General features: G+C 34.2%; 2 protein-coding genes and 1 long non-coding RNA gene across 15 annotated transcripts; 1 reads left to right on the forward strand and 2 right to left on the reverse strand.

Moving 5' to 3' along the window:
* Nucleotides 1-3,585: 3,585 nt before the first annotated feature.
* Nucleotides 3,586-14,855, reverse strand: LOC113697077 (uncharacterized). Of its 13 annotated transcripts, none has more exons than XR_011815714.1 (11): nucleotides 14,656-14,854; nucleotides 14,410-14,522; nucleotides 14,264-14,327; nucleotides 13,876-13,947; nucleotides 12,784-12,826; nucleotides 12,019-12,118; nucleotides 10,069-11,697; nucleotides 6,542-8,530; nucleotides 5,310-5,397; nucleotides 4,663-4,727; nucleotides 3,586-3,734 (listed from the first exon to the last, which is right to left on the reverse strand). It is a non-coding gene; the product is annotated as an uncharacterized lncRNA (long non-coding RNA). The 13 variants fall into 13 exon arrangements; XR_011815706.1 differs by having other exon boundaries at nucleotides 10,069-10,452; nucleotides 10,624-11,697; nucleotides 14,410-14,854; XR_011815709.1 differs by having other exon boundaries at nucleotides 10,069-10,154; nucleotides 10,326-11,697; nucleotides 14,410-14,854.
* Nucleotides 14,856-17,547: 2,692 nt separating this feature from the next.
* On the forward strand, nucleotides 17,548-18,551 carry LOC113695729 (beta-amyrin 6-beta-monooxygenase-like). The gene is made up of 2 exons (XM_027214866.1): nucleotides 17,548-18,180; nucleotides 18,447-18,551. Exons 1-2 carry the CDS (start codon nucleotides 17,548-17,550, stop codon nucleotides 18,549-18,551), a joined length of 738 nt encoding a protein of 245 aa, XP_027070667.1.
* A 1,323-nt stretch (nucleotides 18,552-19,874) lies between these two features.
* Nucleotides 19,875-23,526, reverse strand: LOC140004514 (histone deacetylase HDT1-like). The gene is made up of 10 exons (XM_072052293.1): nucleotides 23,372-23,526; nucleotides 22,420-22,490; nucleotides 22,122-22,339; nucleotides 21,968-21,990; nucleotides 21,832-21,876; nucleotides 21,550-21,740; nucleotides 20,814-20,882; nucleotides 20,589-20,679; nucleotides 20,342-20,462; nucleotides 19,875-20,255 (listed from the first exon to the last, which is right to left on the reverse strand). The coding sequence occupies exons 1-10, from the start codon at nucleotides 23,382-23,384 to the stop codon at nucleotides 20,192-20,194; spliced, it is 906 nt and encodes a 301-aa protein (XP_071908394.1). The 5' UTR covers nucleotides 23,385-23,526; the 3' UTR covers nucleotides 19,875-20,191.
* Between the last annotated feature and the right edge of the window lie 448 nt (nucleotides 23,527-23,974).

The following is a 23,974-nucleotide window of genomic DNA, read 5'->3' on the forward strand; positions in this document are numbered from 1 at the left end:
CTTCATTTTAAGAGATATACATTCTTTAAAACATAAATTATAATCACATATTAACATATTCCAAATTAAATAAGAAATGAATTTCTATAGTCACATATATTCACTTCAAAAAATTCAAAAATTTGAGTTACTAATAGTTTGGAACTTTTACCCTTCAGATGAAATTGAAAAAATTTAAAAAATTTTTGGGCAAATTTAAAAAATTATTCTCAATGTGTAAGAAAAAAATCAAAATAAAAAAAGTAATACTCCTCTATTATAGTGATTGAAATGGCGATAATATGAAGTTTACAATCTATTGTCCGCAATTCTACAAATTTTTATGAGGTTCACTTGAAACCATTAGTACCTAAAACAAACTATAAATGTTCTATTAATGTAAAAGTAATGACAGAGGTCATAAACAAGTAAGCATCATAAAACGTCATCGTATAATAAATGTATACATCTAAGCATCATAAACAAGTAATATTTCAACTATTTGAATCATCTAATTATGTTTAACAGCATTTCAAAATCAATTACCATTTTGAGCATAATATAGGAATATATATATATATATATATATATATAATTGAAATATTGCATAGATCAGTGCATTCCCACTTTTGATTATATAAACATGTTTAGAGATGCTAAATAAGCATCATGGAACTCATAAATATCAACAAATAACATCACAATTTTACTATTTGAAAATTTCTAAAAAATTCAAGAAATGTTCAAATGGTAACATTCAAATTACCAAATTACATTTAAAAAAATTTATCTCAAGTGACGATTGTTGATGCAAATAATGTTTAAACCCTCAAAAATTTCACTCAAAATGACTCCCAAATTATTGAATTTCAAAATTAAAAACCCTATGTTTAAGAGATTCGATCCAAAAGTTGAAAAATTTGTGGCTGATTTTAATCAGTGAAAGTTATTTCAAGGGATGTTTGAGGTGTTTGTATTTTGATTTAAAAGAAGAAAAATGGTTAAAAATAAAAATTTATTAAAGTGTGTTGTGTGTTGGTGCGGGTTCTTGAGGAATGAAAATGAAAAAATGAAGAACAATTTCGAACAGGTTTTTCAAAGACAAACCTTTAGGATCCACGATCTGGATCCGTGAGATAACCTGGCAGATCCCCTCCCGGATCCCTGAGGTTTGTACTAAAGTGCAGATTTATGCACTTTAGTCATTTTTTGCACAACTTCCTTATTTTTCGAAATATAATTTAAATCACTTTTTAACAAAGTTTAACACTTCAAATAAATTTAAAATGATCCAAACGTAGCACCCAACCCCATTTCATGAATCATAAACAAATAAAATGCAAATTGAGGAGTTAACTTCTTCATTTTTCTTAATGCTCGTCAACTTTGAAAAAGTCACTTTTGGCTTAACTTTTAATAAACATACAAATACACTTAAAAAACATAGAAGAAACATGGAAACATACTAAAGCTGTTTTAAACTATTTAATACGTACATCTCTCAAAAGAAAGTTGGCAAAGTTTTAACGTTAAATACAAAATCCACCTATATACAAATTCAAATCTCCAACTTATACTATTAGCCTCTTCTCACCCCGTCCTCCACTCCGATAGGAAAAACAATTAAAGATTGAGATAATGTCCAGTGACATTCCAAGTACATTCAATAGTCCAACAGAATCACAAAGTTGAAGGGCAATTAGCCAAATAGTTCACTTCCACAGTTTTTCCTTCTTTCTTATTTACTTTTCTTTCTTTTGTGCTCCTTTCTTTTTCTTCATCTAAGATACTTATGTTCAAGATTCTCTTGCCACGTCATTGTTGAATCCAGCTTTAAACATTGTTGTACACATCATGAAGTCTAAGCACGAGGCTCCACTATACACTAATGCCTTGGTGAAAGATTGTCGATCATTATGCTAGAATTTGCAAGTACTGACCTAACACACTTATAGAGAGAGAGAAAAATGTGCTAATTTTTGGACAAATTTAGAAGTGAAATTCGGCCATCACTTTGTTAATTGTGACCAACGTCTTGTTGGATTAGGCTCACTCCTTTTGATACATATACTAGGAGGATAACACCGCACGATGTGCGGTGTGATTTTCAATATTGCCCATAAATGCCCAATCATTCAAATTTAGATATTAAATATGAAAAGTTACATAAAAATGCATCACTATCTTTGCAGTTATGTTTTTGTAATTTTATTAAATAGTAAAAATAAGCTACAGTCTTAGCTTTTCATAGTTTTAGAAGTTTTTTTTCATAAAAGGAACTTTAAAATAATATACAATCATACAAAATGAAAATAAAATCCCCAAACAGTAGGGGTGGGCAAAAAAACCCGCCGATCCGAAAACCCGATGAACTCGATCCGATCCGATCCGAAAAATAGGATACCTGATCCAATTTTTCTTAGCGGGGCCAATGAGGGTCGGGTACCCAAAAAATCGGGTACGGATACGGATCAGAAAAATAAAAACCCGCGGGTACCCGACCCGCAGGGTATATTTTATAAATATTAAAAAAGTAGGGATCATTTTATAATTTTGTAATTTTTAATTCTAAGTGCAAGTGAAGTGGCTCGCAACCTCATATTCTAATCCTATATGATCTACTCTTTTCATTTTTTTTGAAGAAAGCGAATATTCTCGGTGAAACATGAACAAAATGAAAAAAAAAATTTGTGAAACTCTGTTATAAAAATTGTTCATCCCTTTCATCTTTTTTATTTTTATTCTACCTCCATCGATCTTTCCTGCAAATCTTGCATCAATTCAATCAAAGATTTTTGTTTGGAGTTTCAATTTTCTGTTAGCTAGATAATTAAAATATTTGTGTCATTCATTTGCAATTATATCTCTTTAATTTGTCTCTTTTATTTAGTGTAAGAAATTTATTTTTCTTTTTCATCACCTTAATACCATAAGGTCTATTCCAAAGATGTAAAGAAGTTGGGGAAGATTTTTAACATTATTTTTGGTTATATTTTTTTCAAAAATAATTAGTTCTATTCAATTCTTTTTCGAACTTGATTTCACAATTGACTTATTTGAGATGCGGTCTTGTACCATATTATCCTTGGGGAAGTTACCAAATACTTATTATCCTTGTGTTTGTTGGGGAAGTTACCAAATACTTATTATCCTTGTGTTTGTTGTGTTGTAGAAGTATGAAATGTGTGAAAATGGTGATGTACTCAAAATTATTATGAAACTTCGTTTTGTCTATTAGATATTCTAATATGTACTAAATTTATGAGATCGATTTGATTATTGGATGAAATGTGTGAGAATGGTGATGTATGGACTTTAATTACAATATCTCAACCAATATTAATTGGAAAAGCATGTTTTTTTTTATTGAAAAACATGTTGATATTAAGTAGAAAATAAATTTTTTTTATTGAAAAATAGTTTTTTTTAGGGTCGAGTACCCTATGACCCGCCCCTTTTTTTCGGGTACCCGCTATTCGGGTACCCGAAAATATTAGGAGCGGGTTAGGGTCGCAAAATGGCTGATCCGATATATTAGGGTCGGGTCAGCCAAATCATGTTAGGGGCGGGTACCCGACCCGTGCCCACCCCTACCAAACAGTCATCTTGCAACTAAAAGATGGTGGGACATAACATCATAATAAAAGATATCTTGTTGTTAGCATCCTATACATTAGCTAAACAATCTACCATCTGATTTGCTTCACTGCTTACATGCTTTGATCAAGACTTGCTGCCAAAATACGATAAGACACCTACAATCAGATATAACCATAGCACATTGTAAATAGCAGTATCATATTGGTTTAAAAGATTAAAAATTTTAATAGCATAAACTTCTAATTCCAGTTTGTAGCAATAATGATCTATGAAGATTGGAAGCTATTCCTGATCGTTTACTGATCCGATGGTCCAAAATCCATATTAATTCCTTACAACTACAGCAACTCCAAGATTGCCTTTTGAAACCCTACCAGTGATAAGTTTTCAAAAGCCATCCTTAGGACGAGTCTCTATAGAATCATAACTTCATATTTTTCCCTAGCCATGGTCTGTTTGGGTTCTGAGGAGTAATTAGAGGTATTCAAAAGAGGAAAGGATTGCGGTTTGCCAACATAGAAAGATTAGATTTGTTTTGATAATTCAATGAGGACCAGCCAGTGAAAGAAATCACAATGCCCCAAAGAACTTGAAAAATGGTGAAGGGTTTTTTGCTAGGTATGCTTTTTTTTTTCATTCATTCCTCACAGCTTAAATGATGATCAATACCAATCTCCCAAGACAAGCGTCCATGTAATAAAATCAGTAAACAGAATAACTTTTCAATTTAACTTGAGAGAAGAAAATGTACAACCGAAGCAAATCTCACGAGGAATAGAAAAAACCACTGTTTGGATATATAACTGAAGCTCATTTCTCAGCACATCTTTATCAATAATACAATCAAGATATGCCAAATTAGGTGAGAGAAACTATTAGGTGAGAGATGTTACAAATCTAAGAGAACATCATGTTTTGTAAATACATATTTAAATCAACTAAAACTGAATTTTCTAACAAGAATTTCTAAGCTACCAAACATCATAGTCTATGATTAAAGAGGCAAAACTACAGTTATGCAGTAAGTTAATTCTTTTTTCGGCAAATGAATAGAACATTTAAGGTGTTAAAACAATAACTTACTATTTCAAGCAGGTGCTTAGAATCTAATATTTGAGAATCCTTGTGTTGGGCAAAACTTTAACCACCTACAAACAGGAAAACCATTTATAAGATCCAGTGAATCAGAAACAATTAATCAAAAAAAGATTGCTGAAAATACTTGGTTTAATATCCACTTAAGGCTCATAAAACAAATATTCAAAAGGTTTTAACAAAGACAATTTTCTTTGCTAAAAAACAAAAAAATTGAACACAAAGCATTCAAAAGAGTAGCATCCCAAGATCTTTTGTAACTCAAAATTTTGGCCAATGACCAACTTGGCAGAGAAGTTCCTGATTCCTAGAGAAGAAATTCATTAGTTCTACAAGTGTTGGAAACCCAATGAAGGAAAAAGAAACAGAAGAACTGAAGCAAAAAGAAATACATTTTGAAGATGAAGAAATATATTTTAAACAAGTGTATCTTTTAGTTACCATAGGGAATGTTTTTTTTGAGCAGATCAACAAAATACTTGCGTGAAAGACGCCAAAAAATGATTAAAAAGAAAATTTGAATGAGTTTGAAAAGAGCAAAGGCCATTGAAAATGACCAAAGAGAAAAGCATACCAGGTCTCAAAAGAGCAATTTAAAGGAAAAAATTAAATCAGAATGACACAACAAAACTTACGTTTTGTCTCACCAGTTGTTCTTCACAGGTGGCCATTTTTGCTTCCAACTCCAGAAGAAATCCAAGAAAGGCAAAAGCTTAGGTTGAGCTAAATAAACAAAAGGTCATTTTCTTTAGCAAATTATAGGCACATAAGTAGGTGAGATAATTTAAGAGAGTACTCAAGTTTTGAGACTTCAATCTTACCAGTCTCAAATGCAAGTAAGAATAACATAAATCATCTACAACCAGACAACACCATGGAAAAGAAAATTTCCTAAACAATCCAACTTGTAAAATTACTTAAGAGGTAATCTATAAGCTTAAGCAGCAGTCCATCGGAGGGGAAGAGCTTATATTGTCCTCTAGGCAATGCAATAAATGAAGGAAAATATAGGCTGCAAAACCATGTAAAACTCATAGTTGGCAAGGGTAGCCTCAGCACAAGTTAGGACACTACTGAGTCATGAGAAATTTTGTGATTACATCTTTAACAGACATTATTCATGAAGCAACAATATACATTGGCAAGTAGAACACAAAAATGAAAATCCTTTCCCTTACAATGCTTGGTAATGAACAAAACGGAAAGATGATTACCAACTATCACTAAGAAGCTCTATTTTGTTTGGCTATGAGCTCAAAACTATCACTAAAAGATTATCGTTAAGCACCTGATGATCCAAATGTCCAAATAGTGGAAAATATACAGGAATACAAGATTTATTATTCAATCCTTTATCGCTATGTAATAGTTGTACCCTGAGCTGATTCGCCTATATAATGGAATAGAGAATCATAGAGGTTAAGCCAATACCTTAAAATTCAATAACCACAAAAAATTGCACAAGAAAGTAATACCTTAAGGACCACTACGAGCTAAAAGATTGCAACGACTATGGCAGTTTTTTTCCTTCATGATTAGTATATCAATCTAATAAAATTCCCCACAAATTAGAGATCAAAACAAAGTAAACATTGAATTTGCTAGATCCATAAACCTAATTACCACTTCCATACACAATATAGCAAGGTCAATGAAAATAACACCATTTAAACAAACAAAAATTTACACTAAAATTAACTATCCAAAATATCAACATTTCAATTTCTACCTAATGAAAACAACCTCTGATGAGATGTTTCTGCACATGTGAGAAGTGCCATTTTGTTAACATAGTTCTGCAATTGAGTTTCTTAATCTGAGAAGTCACCATGAAAGAAAAGAAAAGCTTGAGTTTAGTCAGATTTACCAATCCAATATCATCATTCCTGATGATGGAGTGCTTTATTATGCGCTTGCAGCCTAGGGATGTAATCGAGCCGAGTCGAGCTCGAGTATCACTATACTCGAGCTCGACTCGACTCATACACACATAGGCTCGAGCTCGACTCGAGCTCGATCGAGCCAAGAAAATCGATACTCGAAGATCGACTCGAAGAATTTCCTCAGGCTCGAGACTCGACTCGATAAGGCTCGATCTTTAATCGAGCCTTATCAAGTCGAGTCTTATCAAGCTTTTTGACTCGATTTGACGAAAATGCAACAAAGCAGGGACCTAATTAAGGGACTTATGATGGTGTTGGAGGCAAATATGAACCTCAGGAAAAGACAGGACCAAATCACTAAACAAAAAGAAAACGGAGGGACTGAAATTGCAATTTTGGACAAGTGATCATCTTCTCCAACGAGCAAATATCAATTACCATTCAGCAACCAGAAATCTGGCTTCAATTTCTAACCATTCCAACAAACAATGAGACTCACAACACTCCCTCTCATAACATCAATTCGAATTCACTCGACCGGAAGCATAAGGAGCAGAAAAATGTAAGACATCAACACACCAAAAATTCTTAGATGCGACTATGCGAGGAAGTGAACTAGCCGACTTGGCCAGTATTTTTCATGTGCAAAAATGCAGACCAATCACCCTTCAACTAAAACTTTCAATCAAGCATTTTGTCGAACAGTAAATGGGCATTAAAATTTTGCCGGATTCTCACTCAAATTAAAGCAATAACTAGCCCAAAAATGATCAGAAACCAAGACATTCAGCTCAATCAACGTATGCGGCATGTATATTCAAAAGCATGAGGCCAATCTTTCTAACGGGTAAAAGGTGGAATTTTTCCCCAAGGCCTTAACTTTTAAAGGCTGCACAACTGGAGAGAGCTTCTTGTGTATAAAATACAAAGCTTATGTTATATCACACCTAATCTAAACTACTACAACAGTTAGAGTTTGCAATTGGAAGCTCAGATTCCGTCCCCTTATCAATTCAGGATAACAAGTTTCCTAGTCGATCTTGGCCCATTTTAATGCCAGAGACACAGAGCCAAAAACAGAGGAGCACTTACCTAAGTGAGCCAGAGATGAGCAGTGATGAACCAGCGATGAACTAGTGAGATCTTGGTGCTTCGTCTTCGACACTCGGCAGCGATGAACCAGCACGGCAGGACACAGCCGACAGGAGACGTACAGCGCGGCGGACTAGCGGAGGCCGGAGAGGCAGAGAGCAGCTTCGATTTGGGACTTGGGACTTGGGACTTGTTAAGGCGATGGCGATGGCGATGGAGTCTCACAGATGCGGCGAGCAACGGCGTCGGCGACGAACGGAGTGAGGGTGTAGATTGGTAAAGTGAATTTTTTTTGCTAGGCTTCGAACAGAGAAGAAAGTCGCACAGTCGGCACAGAGAAGGATTTTAGACATTTTTTCTTTTTAGTGTTTTTTACAATTATGTTATTACTTTTTTGCCATTATAAGATTTTATTATAAAGAAGGTAATATTGTAAATTTCATATAACTTATACCCATAATAGTCATTTTATAATTATAATAAATATATATTATTTAAATTATAATTATTTTATTTAATTAACTCTGGCTCGTCGAGCTACTCGACGAGCCACGAGCTCGGAAATAGGGGCTCGATACTCGACTCGATTTGGAGTCGAGTAACTCGAAACTCGACTCGAACTCGGTCAACCCGAGTTCGAGTCGAGTTGTTGACCGAGCTACTCGCGAGCTACTCGCGAGTAGCTCGGCTCACCAACAACCCTACTTGCAGCTATCAAAGTAGTCATAGCAGAATGAAATAGAGTAGCTCACATAAAGGCCAATCGGGACTTATGTACTGCACTTGGAATTGATTTTTCTATCTTCCAACCAAATAGTGTTTGCTTATTAGTGTATTTCAGGTAATATCTTGATGTATTGTTGTGGGTATTCCCTTTGATGCTGATCAATCGAAAGGAAGCTCATTAGAAAAAAAGGGATAATAAGTATAGATATGTTTATGACCCTGTGAGGTGAATCGTGCACCACTCCAAAGAAAACAAAAAAAAAGGATAAAAACCATCCGTTGATTGTATATCTCAATTCCTCATCTTGTAACCAGGAAAAATGGATATGTAGAAACCAAAAAAAAGGGTTCCGAAGAAGGAAAAAATACAGTACTATATATAGTTTATAGACATCACCAAACCAGTAACTTTGAGTGCGGAATTTCTAGGAGATCATGAGAGAGTGAAGCACAAAAATATAAAGAGAAAGTGGAGTTATACAGTACCCATACCACATGGCCAAATCTAGTTAATATTTTCTTTTCTTGACTGTAGCAAACTGAGAAAAATTCTCAAGGGAAAAAATCTTCAGAACATAACGTGAACTTTATAAATACCAGATTTCTGAGAAACAAAACAACAGACCTGGAAAAGTAAAAATCATGCTGAAAGATAAAATTGACTCCAAATTTCCGACTGCTATCAGTCAAGAATCGAAAAAATAATTAGCCAGTACTTCTAAAAAATAATTATTGGCTGATTATAATTAGCCAAGAGAAAACCACCAAAACAAGGCCAAAATCCTAAACTTACAATTAGCAAGCACCGATTGTTTATGCTTGATCCCCCCCACCAAAAAAAAAAAAAAAAAAAAAGGATTGAGACAGGCTAATGCATTTCAAACATTAGCAGTCATGCATTAGAAAAGCAACAAGTTAACCACAGTATGTGACATTAAATGTTGGCAAATTCATCTGCTAAATACATTTTCTCACGTCATCCTAAAATTTCTAATTCCCATCCTGCTTAGCACAAAAATATAAAGAGAAAGTGGAGTTATACAGTACCCATACCACATGGCCAAATCTAGTTAATATTTTCTTTTCTTGACTGTAGCAAACTGAGAAAAATTCTCAAGGGAAAAAATTTTCAGAACATAACGTGAACTTTATAAATACCAGATTTCTGAGAAACAAAACAACAGACCTGGAAAAGTAAAAATCATGCTGAAAGATAAAATTGACTCCAAATTTCCGACTGCTATCAGTCAAGAATCGAAAAAATAATTAGCCAGTACTTCTAAAAAATAATTATTGGCTGATTATAATTAGCCAAGAGAAAACCACCAAAACAAGGCCAAAATCCTAAACTTACAATTAGCAAGCACCGATTGTTTATGCTTGATCCCCCCCACCAAAAAAAAAAAAAAAAAAAAAGGATTGAGACAGGCTAATGCATTTCAAACATTAGCAGTCATGCATTAGAAAAGCAACAAGTTAACCACAGTATGTGACATTAAATGTTGGCAAATTCATCTGCTAAATACATTTTCTCACGTCATCCTAAAATTTCTAATTCCCATCCTGCTTAGTAAAATAAAATAAAAATACTACAATAAAACATCACCAGAATGAGAAAAGCATCAATTGTGTGACTGCAAAATTATGTGCAAGTAGATGGAAAGTAATAAAAAATTTAAGAATTGTGTACTACCATCCATAAACCATTCACAATTTGAAGAAATGTAAGCTCATTTAAGTATCTTGTTCAAATCTACAAGAAATTTTAGCACCATCAACCTGCAAATTACATACAAACAAGCTCAAATTTGGATGGAATCAACCATAATTAATGCAAACTAAGTACTACATTTCATCACGAACCAAATTTAACAAAAAAATAATTACTACTATCACCTTTTTGGACGAAAACATTATGCATTATTATCATTTTCATATCCAAATAACTACCTTTACCAAGCATCCACCTCATTGTAAGAATTGTGTACTACCATCCATAAACCATTCACAATTTGAAGAAATGTAAGCTCATTTAAGTATCTTGTTCAAATCTACAAGAAATTTTAGCACCATCAACCTGCAAATTACATACAAACAAGCCCAAATTTGGATGGAATCAACCATAATTAATGCAAACTAAGTACTACATTTCATCACGATCCAAATTTAACAAAAAAATAATTACTACTATCACCTTTTTGGACGAAAACATTATGCATTATTATCATTTTCATATCCAAATAACTACCTTTACCAAGCATCCACCTCATTGTAATATAACTCCTTTCCCCTTTACTCAACCCCTATAGCATTATGTAACTCACTTTTTACATTATCATCAAGTAAATAAAAACAGATCATTAATTGAAGCCGTCCCGCTCAAGGAATAAACACTTGCATTACAGCTCCCTACCCATCCTAAACTTGGCATCAGACCACATCAATTTGCATAAATGATTATTCTAAGCAATTATTTCATGTGAACAGATACGGGCCATAAATGTACATACATAACAAAACAAAAAATTGCATTTTCCATGTAAAAATGTGAATATGGCATTTTTCCCAAAGACTAAATTTTCTCATACTCAACCTTACCATAACTTAATAGAAAACTCATTATTCTTGCCTAAAATCTAATAAAAAAACCTTTTGCAGGTAGTGTAGGTAAATGATCTAGTGTATTGCTGGCATAATAAAGCTCTAATAACTTGACAAAATTGTAAACCCACTAATAAGTATTCATTAGCTAAAATGAGTCTCATTTTGAAAATACTCCAGAATATTCATGTTTTTGCACGAATATACCTTGGCTCTGCATTTTTCAGTAATTATTGCAATAGCAAAATGAAAAGAAATGCTTGCAAAAGATCCCCTCATCTGATTTAAATAAATAAAAAAAAAAGCAATCTGTTCCAATACAAATCTAGATTTGGTCACAATGAACGAGAACCAATCTGTCATGCCATCGACATAAAACATATACGATCCAAAATATTCAGTTCAAGAGAATTAACCAACTAATTAAAAACATTGCCTACAATTCATCAATTTGTTATAATAAAAATAAAAAATTCACCATAATTGCATTCACAAAATAGTCACACCAAGGACAACCTCAAGAAAATATGTGATACCCTATATTAAAGAACAGCATATGGTAGAATTTGTTGATTCACATACCAATTCAAGTTCAATGGTAAATTAGAACAGCCAAAATTGTTCAAAATACAAAGAAAATAACAACTTGGGATCCATTTATCTCTAATGGCAGCTTGCTCAACAAAATTCGCTAGCAAGGAGGCACCGGCCTTTTCGTTCACTGATATTGCAATGACAAATGCAAGAAAAATCAGAATGATTTAGTAATTTATTCAAGACGGCACAAAAATGGAAAAACAAGACCCATAACTCAGTATCATAGAGTGCCAACAACCAACTATAAAATTCTTAAATTGGCATATACTCGTATCTAGAACCACAGGTACAAGAAAATTTAAATGCAAAATCATATCCTAACATGAATATGAATATTAACATGACAATGAAAACAACAACCACATCATAGTAGCTCTATTAGTTTTTTTTTTTTTAAGAAGGTAATAATATGATCATTCCTTTCTTAAAACTTTGAATCCATTACCTTAATTAATCCAATCTCCTTAGTGTTGCTGCGGAAGCATTGTCTGCACCACATCAAGTCATACTTTCTGATAATACCATGGGAGTTTCCACACACAAGGCTGTCAAAACAAACCAACGTATAACCATAAGCAACAAGTCAAATCATCAAATAATTCAATCAAGTATTTAAAAAATAAAAAGCACCAAACCACCAGGAGGAGAAAATATCCACGTGGTTAGGTACAATTCTTAAAATGCCATAGTGAATAATACCGTTATCACTACAAAATACTACTTACAACAGCTTACTAAACTCCCAAAATTCAGTCGAGCCATCAACGACACAAGACTTTTTTAGCATGAAAATCACATTGACCCGTCATTAGGACCAATTTAACTTGAAAACAAGATTATATACCATATGATCTAGTATACAAGGCAGTACACCATGAACCTACAATTTCTTGAAATCCAATCAAGGACTCCAGCATCACTGATACAAACACCAGATTATACTGGTAGACAAAACCACAATAAATGGGACTAAGAATGATAAAATAAAAAAAGATTCAAGAACCCCACATGATAAATATTCAGACAGAATTAGACAACTGAAAAAAGATGAAAAGCAAGTACTTTATTTCAGGAACATTGATCTGCTTTTTCTATTTTCTTCCTTAAATTGAGAAGGTTCAAGAAGCATGGGAAACAATGTTAAAGAATACACTTTTTTGAGAAAATAACCTTATAGAATCTACCTTCAAAAGGGATAAACAAAACTTACAAAACCGCATGAAGATGGTGGAGGAAATTTCTAGATTATGTACCTGCAACATCACAACATCATAAAAGGGAAAAAATTAGACAACTAATCTGGTAAATAATAGGAGATAAAAAATACCAAAGGGCCAAATATCTAAGGAAAGGACACGAGGTGTCAGAAAAGACAGCAATCATGATACTTATGCAATAGCAATGAAATGGAGGCTACATTTCCAAAAGAGGGCAGTAAATGCAACAGCACAAGTATGATCAGTCTGGAACAAAATTTTCATTATATGCTAATTCAGAGCCAATTACAATGTCACAGAGTAACAGGCAATAGACATGAAACTTCCAATACAAGCCCTTACACATAAACTCCCAATTACAAGGCTAATTTGTAAGAAATTCCTGGGGAAGTGTCACCATAGCAAAAATAAAAGAAAGTTAACTGATTTAATCCAGTTCTTTGGATTATAGGGATAACAGCACATTTTCTGTGTCCTAGTTGGTCCAAACAGAGACAAAAGAAATCTGGCAAAATTAAAACAGAGAGGACGAAGCTACAATCTTTGCAATTTCAAGGCCTATACATTTAAAATAACGTTAACGACTGCTGATGATGGTCTTTTTTCATTTAAATAGGTTTTGGGAACATTTTCAGTTCAAATATGTCTGAAATTTTCTATATTTTTGTCTAATTTCTTTCCATAACTTTCCACAGAAAAAAAGTGCATATAATAAGTAGAAAACACAAAACAACATTTCACCAAAAAAGAGAAATGCATTCTTATAGAATCCCATCAATAATACAAAGAATCCCATCAATAATTTCAATTTCATAACTCTCATTAAAAAGAAACAAACAAAATTCGAATCAGTGATCAAAACTTGAACTTCATAAACGTCCATGCACTAGTCTAATGTTGGCGAATTCTGGGACTTGTGCATAATATTTACTATAGTTTCTTGACCTAATATAAGTTTGCCAGTGTCAAGTGAAAAAGGCGAATAATCTGCAACTCTAACCATCAAATGCTACCACCACGAGATGGGTTAAAAATTCTTCCGAGTGCAGTTCAAGAACTCAGTAGAGGCGAACAGAGAGACTTACGTGAAAGGAACTGCTTAGAATCAGAGGGAGAAGAGGGACTTACGAGAGCAGCACTAATCAGCGGGGACAACACTGGCAAGTGGCACGAGATGTCAGAAATAATAGGAGAAAAAGAACTAAAAGACTAATAAACATAGTTCGGAGAAAATGAAGCAATAAGAGAATTTGAAGCAAAAAAATTCCAGCCAACTTTTCAATTTTGTTGTTGTCTATCAGAAAGAAATTGGAGAGAAAAAGTGCAGCTTTCTTCGCGATGATGAGGAAGAAGACGAGAAGAAAGAGAGCATGGGTCAGAGAAAGGGAGTCGGATGGCTAATTCTTCCTTTCATAAAAAATAATTGATGGCTAATTGATGGGTTAAATTAAAATAAAAAATAAACTTACAGACCCGATTAGGCTGAAAATCCATTCTCTTCTCTTCATCTGCTTATTCTTCTTCTCATCTTCTTCCTCTGATCAGGGAAAAAATTAAACAAAAAAAGACTCACAGAACCAGCTTAAATTTCACGAAAAAAATGTAAAACAAAAGCATACATGTTCTGATGAAGATCCATTTTTCCCCTTTCTACTTCTTCTTTTCATGGCTTACGTTTTTCTTTGTCCCATTTCTCTTGCTGTAATATAAATCCAACAGATAGACATGATATCTGGGAAAAAAAAATTGAACTCAAACAGGTGGGCATTCGACAGTTGGACTGTTGTTGGCTTGTTCCAGTGGAAGAAAAGCAAAGAGGGGAAGAAGAGAGGAAGAAATGAAAAGAGGAAAGAGAAAGATGGAACCTTTCCTGGTCTCGAGCTCATCGGCCAAAAGAGAAATCGTGTGGCTTGGAAAAGGAAACAAAAATTGAATGACAAAGAATACAGACGGCAGCGATGGTTTACCAAGGCACAGCTATCCCAAAAAGAAGATAAATGAACATGGCAACCAGGGCAAATGAGTAAGACATGACCCGTCACATTGAGCTCAGTAACTACTCCAATTTTTATCACAATTTATTAGTCCAATCGGTGTCACCAAAAGGCTGCAAATAGAGCTGTTAATCGAGTCGAGTCGAGCCGAGTATTTGGCTGCCGAGCTCGACTCGAGTTTAATTCGAGTCGAGCTCGACTCGAGCTCGTTAAGAAAACGAGCTTTAAAATGTGTTCGAACTCGGCTCGTTAAATGTACATGTGGCTCGAGCTCGAGCTCGAGCTCGACTCGTTTATCACAAACGAGTCGAGTTTCACGAGCTCGAGCTCGTGCAAATTAACATTAATAAAAACCTATAATTTTTAATTTATATAATTTTGATTTCTAAAATGACAAATATGCTCTTCATTAACGAGCTCTAACGAGCTACTCGAGTATCAAACGAGCCGAGCTTACTCGGCTCGTTAACTAAACGAGCATGTTTCGAGCTCGAGCTCGACTCGTTAACCAAAATTAACGAGCCAAGCTCGAGCCTTAACGAGCCGAGCTCTAACGAGCTTTCGAGCTACTTGATTGGCTTAACAGCTCTAGCTGCAAATAGGTACGGTGGGAAGAGAAATGACCCAAATGTTTGAAGAAAAAGGACAGCTATTAATTATTGCTCTTTTGGTGGGTTCCATACAGCAAAACACTCAGGCTTACAAACGCACGGCCCAATTTGCAGCCTCTGCATTTAAAAAAAAACAAGCACACACACACACATGGACGAACACACTCTAGCCAATAATAATTGGCCACATCAGCAAAACAACCATCCCTTTTGAGCCATGGCATTCGCTCTTTTATACATATGTTAATTAGGAGATATTGGGAGTTGTGAGATCCAGATAAATTTATATAGTTTTAATTAGTTATTTCTTCTCTACCACAAAAAAAGGGGGAGCAAAATACACGCATTTGGATGTCCCTCGCCACCTTTAACTCCTGCTTTTATCGACCATCAAGAAACTAAACATATATTTACTGACAAATGATTATAGAAATTAATCTACATAAATTTCAAATCTATATCTATATAAATTTGAGAAGGGATTTTTAATAACAAGCGTCCACAAATCTTCCCACTACCAATTCCATTTTTCTAGCATTTCACATTTAATTTAATTTATAAAATATATTTCTCTTAACTTCCACATCTAATCTTTATATTTGAAATTGTTAGTTACTTTTTAAAATCATTCCATTTCAAATTGTTGGTTGTTTTCAACCGATCACGTTTCCAATTACCTTTTATTTATGATTCTACTCCAATTAAAACTTCTATAAAACCGTAACAAGAGAGAACAAATATAACATCCTTTCATGCTTTCTTATTAATTTAAATAAGTAAAATTATTTACACTTCATTTTTGTTATGCACACTTCAATAATCATTTTGAGCATATAGTTTTCATTAATTAGACTATATGATAAAACAAATGGTGGAATTGCAAATAATAAAAAATGGAGTGCAAATAACATTTTCCTAAGTAAGAAGTGGCTTCCATGCCTTTCTAATTTAAATAAGTAAGAAGTTGCTCCACTTATATAGGAATTTGGTTTGAAGTTTATTAATGAGAGGGCAAATAAAGAAAAAACATTGCCAACTTAGTAAAAGTAAAAAAGTAAATGATAATATTTTATTTTTAACTTAGTGATACTAAGTAAAAGAGCAAAATTAAATATAAAACAAAAAAGAAAATAATGTCGTGGATTTGAAAAATCAAGAATGATACCATTCATGAAATCTAAATTATAAAATCACTTAATAAAAAACAAAGTACTACTGGCTTTTTAACGTGGAATTTTTTTTTAAATATTTATTTATGATAAAAAAATAATGATAATAACAACATCAATTCTATCAAAAATTTTTAAAAAGTAACATTATAGTTTAAGAGAAAAATATAGAACATTCGACTCTAAAATACTACTTAATTTGTATATATCTGGTCCAAATTTGACCTTGATTAGATTTGAATAAGAGTGCAAAACCCAAACACTAAGGATAACTTTTGGTATCATTAATTATTTTATGTATTTTTATTGCTGTCTTCATATGTAAATATGTACTTGCTATGTTAAAATATATATATATATATATATTGATTGTAGTACTTGAGGATATTATATATATTATCAGTTTTTCATCTCCATTTTTAAATACTAATAATTGCAACGATTATAATTACTTTTCAATTTTATATTTTCAATAGGGCAAATTATCCAATTGGCCCTTGAACTCTTTGTTTAAATAAAAATAAGCCCATCATCTATTTTTTGTTGACTTTAAACCCTCAAACTTGTAAAATTGGGCACTCATGACCATTTTAGCCAGTTTCTCCGATTTTACAACCGGAAGGTCAATTCACACGAATGTTAGTGTGCTTTTTCAAAGGGCATTTTTATCCACATTTTCTAAGCAAAAAAGGGCAACTTCTCCTTCTTCCCTCCATCTAACCTAACCTAACCGCTAACTTATTCAACAAATGAATTGTAGAGGGAAGAGAGAGAAGTCTGCAAAGAAACAAAAAAAAGGGAAGAAGGTAAAATTTTTGTGAAGGGAAGGAAAAAATAGGAAGCTCAGGGCTGCGATATTTGTGCATTTTTTTCTTAGTTATTGTAACAGATACAAACTTCCACTAGGTAAACTCGGGTTCCCAATCACTGGAGAGACACTCCAATTTTTCTCAAGTGGCTCGGAAAAATTTTTTCGTACAAGAATGGAAAAATACTCAGAAGAAGTATTCACAACTTCACTGTTCGAAGAAAAAGTGGCTGTAGTTTGTGGTCCAGCAGGGAACAAGTTTATGCTCTACACTGCAAACGATTGTCTTGCTTCTTGGGTTCCTTCTGCAGCTCTAAAGTTATTCAATTGGTTGGATTCACCTGGTCTATCAGTCAAAGAAGTAATTTCAAAAGGTCGCAATTTTCTTTACAGTGAAATCCTGAAGCCCGAATCTTTGAGACAGTACATCTCCATCATGGATTCCTTGGCCAGGGAACATATGAAAACTTACTGGGATGCTTCCCAAATGGTAAAGGTTTATCCTCTTACCCAGAAATATACACTTTCATTGGCCTGCAAATTGCTACTTGGTGCTAAAGATGCTCACCAAGTTGAAAGAATATCTGAATTTTTCCATCTCACATTGCAAGCCTTGTTCTCATTGCCTATCAATCTGCCTGGCACCAAATATAATCGTGCTTTGAAAGGGCTAGAAAATCTCAAGCAGCACTTCTTGAATATCATTGCAGAGAAGAAGAATACCCTTTTAGAGACGAGGGAAAGTACCAATTCGAATGTGTTGTCTCGCATGCTGCTGGACAAGAACGTCGGCTCCATTAGCGGTTGGGTTAAGTTAGATGGAGGGAAGAAGGAGGAGTTGCCCCTTTTTGCTTAAAAAATGCAGACAAAAATGCCCTTTGAAAAAGCACACTGACATTCGTGTGAATTGACCTTCGGGTTACAAAATCGGAGAAACTGGCTAAAAGGGTAACGGGTGCCCAATTTTACAAGTTTAAGGGCTTAAAGTCAATAAAAAATAGATGATGGACTTATTTTTATTTAGACAAAGAGTTCAAGAGCCAATTGAATAATTTGTCATTTTCAATATGATAGGTAAAGTTAAATTTATTGGGTCGCAGGGATATAAATAGGTTAGGTACGGGGGGAGGAGAGCGAGAAGAAAATGGTGAGGAGTTAAAAAGTGGCGAGAAAGATTGAAGAAGAAATGTTAGTTACAAGGATGAACGGAGAAGGAAGAGAAGAAAGAGAATTGCAGGCATATGACAGAGATGATAAAAAAAAATAATAATAATAATAATAGAGAGAATAGTATCATGAGAGAAAATACAAAAGTCGTAGGAGGCATATAATGACTAACTGACAGATAAGAGAAGAGGGAAATGATGGTGAACTCCAAAAACATATATTACAGAGATTTTTTAAAAATATACGTTAAAGTTTATGAAAAACTCTAATCTAAATGCAGTCAACAATTTTAGCGGTACAAGATAGGAGAAAGATTTTTTTTCTAAAAATAGAAGAAAATAAATTGATTATAATTATTTTTTTATATTATAAATTTTGATATATGAGTATAACATAATATTTTTTATCGAATACTGATAAATTGATTTTTAAAAAAAAAAAACTCTTCTCACCTTACCACCCAACCTAACTTTCTCCTTAAATGCGTTAACAATTCCTCTATCATGTAAATCATTATAAATTAAAATTTTTTCAGCATGTTAAGCATACACTTCTTTAAAATTTTTAGTATATATATATATATATTATTTTATACCATAATATATAAATATATATAATATTATTTTGATTTGAAATATAATCCCGTGTTATACACGAGTCAAAATACTAGTTAAAGCAATGAAGCTTCCGGGATTTGAATCCTTAGGGAAGGCTTCACTTATTTGAATTTGTCAAAAGAATGAAATGATAGCTAATGGCAGTTGCCCCATAACCTACCATCTTTTTATTTTATTTTTTATCCAAACTAGATTTAAAACTTTCCGAAAAATTCACCAAACTTTTACTGAATCAAGCCGCCGTGCCTAAATTAAGCACCACTAGGACAAGCACAATAACCTTGACCAGTGACTGGGGGCATCCGAGAATGAAGATTTGGCCATCTCCGAACATACACCACTAAGACGAGCACAAATACGCCCCTCAAAGGTACAGACAAGACAACTTATCAACGAGCAAAATTTCCTTACTCAAAGACAGAGACAAACACAACTATCAAACACCACTTGAGACGAGCACAATTTCTGTGCCGAGTGACCTTAAGACATCCTTCTTTGATATAAAAAACATGGACAAATGGCTCTCTAGTCTCTACGTTGCAAATGCAGATATAATAACCCAAGGACTTCTTTTAGGCAATTCCAGCCATCCAACATGCAGTCAGTACTTGCAGTATTTGCCAATGGACGCATTCTCTAAATTCTGGGAGACAGAGAGAGACCCACGCAACTAGAGCTAGTGGAAAGCATATAACTATTGAAAAGTGATGCATAAAACTTTGCCCAAAATAACAAGGCATTTGGAACTTCAATTAAGCAAACCAAAAACGATCGCGAGGGGTAAAAAATGTGTAAGTTCCATAATCCATTTTGATCTGCCACTGGTACCACCAAACAACACCCCCCCCCCACGCCGCGCGCGGGGAAACAAAAAAAAAACCCAACCCAAAACAAAGGCCGCAGAGAATAACACGTAATAAAGCAGAACCTAGCTAACAGCTCTCAACTTTACATCAGCTGAATCAGCCTACAAATAGTTTAAAAGTCTCTTCCATTCCATCAGGTCTTTTAGGCCATCATTTTGAAAATCCTACTTCACTTTCCAGCACTGTGTTTTGCCTTTGTGTGGGATTCCAGAGCATTTTCAGAGCCAAATCCCCTGTTAGGCATTACAAGTGTGCAATTTCTTAATACCAGAAACAGCAGCGCCTACCCAAATGCAAGTCACAAAGCAAAAAGGTTTACCTGCTGCATGTCTTGCAAGTATGCGACCCACCTCCAGATTTTGGAGTTTGCTGATTTTTGTTCTTCCCAGCCTGTTTTGCAGGATGAGGTGTAGCCACATGCCCACTACCCTTCTTGCCATCTACACCGGTAATGGAACAGTACTTGAGAAAAGGTATCCCGAACATAAAAAGAGACCACTCTGTAATACATGCACAAGTGCAATAACAAACTAAAACCGTAACTGCACTAAGAGCAAGAAAATAACCTGTTTTTTGAGGAGTTGTCAATTTAGCTTTCTTATCAGGACCAGGCGTTTTGACGGCTGATTCAATAGCTCTCTTCTTGCTGATTTCAACCTTCAAAAGCAAAGATAAAACCCAACAAAATATTTAATTGGTATACCCATACTCCTAAACCCAAAATAATCAAATTGGTATACCCATGCTCCTTAACCCAAAATAATCAAATATTACATATCAAGGACTACTACCTTCTTTGGTGTCTCTTCATCGCTTTCATCTGACTCATCATCTCCATCAGTGTCACTCTCATCCTCATCCTGAATAGGGAACAAAAATTACATAAATTGGATGGACCAATAGCAATACATATTCTAAGCAAGAGAAACAAAGACCAACAAATTCTAAGAGGCCAAATCATAAAAATAAATAAATAAAATCAAGGCAGTGCAAAAAATCAGAGCAACTACCAACGGATTCTAGAGATTGAATCACATAGAACAATAAGCTAGTAACGGTCAACCCAAAAATGCTACAGCTCCTATAGCCAAAATGGAAACTTACATTAATTGAAAAACTAATACTGCATATTTCCTATACAATAACATGGGTGATTTCATGAGGAGGCAACCCACATAAGATGTTGCCAAAAAGACAAGTAATGAGCCTTCCCCTTTATGCATCAATGTAAAGAATCTAAAATGGCTCCAGTTAGGAGCAACTAAGCCAAGCCAAGCAATCATTTTCCATACTTTCCTTCCCATGACAAGTGACCTAGATATATATCGTGTGCCAAATGGGATCATGGAATAATCAATTAAAGAATTTAAAAAAACAAAGACATACCAACTGTTCACCAATCTCAATCATAAAATATCTCATGTCCCAAAAAAGGTCAACTGATCTACAATGTAAAGCCCTATCAAATAGAGACAAAAACTACCACAGATGACATCAGAATAAACAGATAACCTTCAGATTTAATACCTCATCCAAAGAGGCATCATCATCTTCATCACTAGAATCATCATCTTCATCACTGGAATCTTCATTTCCATCACGCTTAAGGAGATCCTGATTTGGTTCCACAATCTTCACCTTTTGCTTAGAATCCTTCTCAGCTTTAGCCTTTTTATTGTCAGCAGGTTTGTCTTCCTTAACCTTGATCTCAGGTTTACCTGAAAATTGAGATGACAGACTGGAATGTATCTGATTTTATAAAATTCAGTATCTCATGATCATAAAACAGAAACACCACTTTCTACACACCATTGTTTGCAATTGTAAGTGGAATCTCCTCTTCAGAATCAGAATCTGAACATAAGATACAGATGTACAGGTATTGAGCACCCAAAAAATGGACAAAAATAAAATCTTTATACAAACAGGGAAAGACTATACTAACCAAAATCACCCCCATCATCCTCCGTGGCGAAAATAATCGAGTCAAGGAAAAAGAATATGGAATTTATAGTCCAACAGAGTCAAATGGAAAAAATTGTGATCATATCATCTTGTAGGAAAACTAAGATAGCCCAAATAGCAGGTGCAAAGGATATTCATCAAAAGGGTTGTTAGCCCTATAGCCATAGAAGTAGACACTTCCGCTTTTCCAGTTATGTGATAACTCAAAATTTCTGTCAAATACCAAGTCAAATTGTTGCTGAGGGAGTTTCTCAGAGAAAAGTGTTCCAAGAACAAGCCTCTGTCCATCCACATTCACAAACAGGCAGATGGTTTCATTCCCTTTCTCCTTTTTAACCTCACCAATAGAAGCCTGCATAAATATATCCATCCATTGAGGTTCAATTATCAAAAACAAATGATTAATCTCAAGAAGTTATTAGTGATCTATACCTGTGAAAGATGCAGAACCATACCCTCACCAGGCTCAACCTTGAAAGGCTCTCCACCTTTAACCTCAGCAGCTGGATAAAAAGCACGTCAAGTTAGATTGGCCATGTTATGTTGCTGTAAAAAACAATAATTACTTATGCAAAACTACAAAAGAAAATCAATCTGTCTGCAAGACAGGACCAAACCATAAATTGTCATTCACAGGGCATTAAATCAAAGCCCATGTAACGCTCTAAAAAAATCAAATCGTGCTCCTTTTTTCCCATAAAACACATCCAAGTGTATATTCTAGAATACACAACCACATATAAAGGTCTTAACTGCAGCATTATCTTTCCAGCAGAAAAGCTTGTGTGTCACACTCAAATTAAACCACCAGCAAGTCAAACTCGACTGTGCATTGATACCAACAACGCCTTGTACGAGTTCAACACAATTCAGAAACGGAGGGAAGCATAAAAGACCGTCAGTAACATAAATAAAACAGTATTTCTGTTATAGCGTAGAGCTAATTGTGGACATTTGAATTGTCTCTCCCCTCTCGAAAGTTTAGGCCCATAATAACAAACTTTACATAAATAATACAAGACTAAACTATAATTTTAGTACAACCACCTTTCATAAGCAATTAAAAGATAAAGATGTTCCATTTTATATGTAAGAAACGAATGTCTATTTTCAGACAATTCAGCCAAAGAATAACAGATAAAGATGTGTCGGTTCATCTTTACATAACGTACAAGCGCGTATATACATGTACGCCTCTACGATCAAAACCACCACCTAACACCGCAAATACAACTGAGAAACTACTTCATCGGCCGTAGATAAGTGAGCAGTCAGCGGCAGTTAAACGAAAACAAAATTACACCAGAAAAGAGGGAAAACAGAAACCAAAAATAGATAAGAAATATGAGTTGAAATGGAAGGAGGAAGGGAAAAAGAGAGTTACCCCAAAACTCCATTGCGAATTTGCTAAGCGAGAGACGGATAAAACGAGACGAAGAGAGAAGGCTTTAGGGTTTAAGGGAGGAGTGGAAGCTAGGGTTTTTGTGAAAGTGAGGCAAAAAGGAATTTCCTAGGGTTGATTCGTTGGTGGTGGGGATTATATATAGAGGCGGAGGAACGGGATTAGACGTGATATCATGCTGCGCGGACTACGGTAATTCAAAATGTCTATGGTGCTTTACTGCTTTTCCATCTGGAGGAATTAGTCAGTGCCCGGATTTCACTTTTTGTTTTTTCCTTCTTTTTGCCTTTTTAGCTAGCTGCTGCTATTTATTTTGTTAATCCTGTTAATTCCAGTTGTCTCCTTTTATTCGTTCTATTCATCAATACTAAAAATAGACCAGCAATTTGCACTTGGATTGCTATTTTTTTAAAATTTTAATTTAAAAAAATATATTATAATAATTTGATGTATGTAAAATAAAAAAATATGTAAAAATTATAATTATAAAAAACGTAAAAATTATTCACCCCTAACACAGTCATGGACCTAGTAAATCAAGAGGCGGACTGTCTTCTATTGCGTTTTGCGAATCCACATCGCGCC

The sequence above is a fragment of the Coffea arabica genome, chromosome 6c (assembly GCF_036785885.1).
Source record: "Coffea arabica cultivar ET-39 chromosome 6c, Coffea Arabica ET-39 HiFi, whole genome shotgun sequence".
Taxonomy (NCBI): domain Eukaryota; kingdom Viridiplantae; phylum Streptophyta; class Magnoliopsida; order Gentianales; family Rubiaceae; genus Coffea; species Coffea arabica.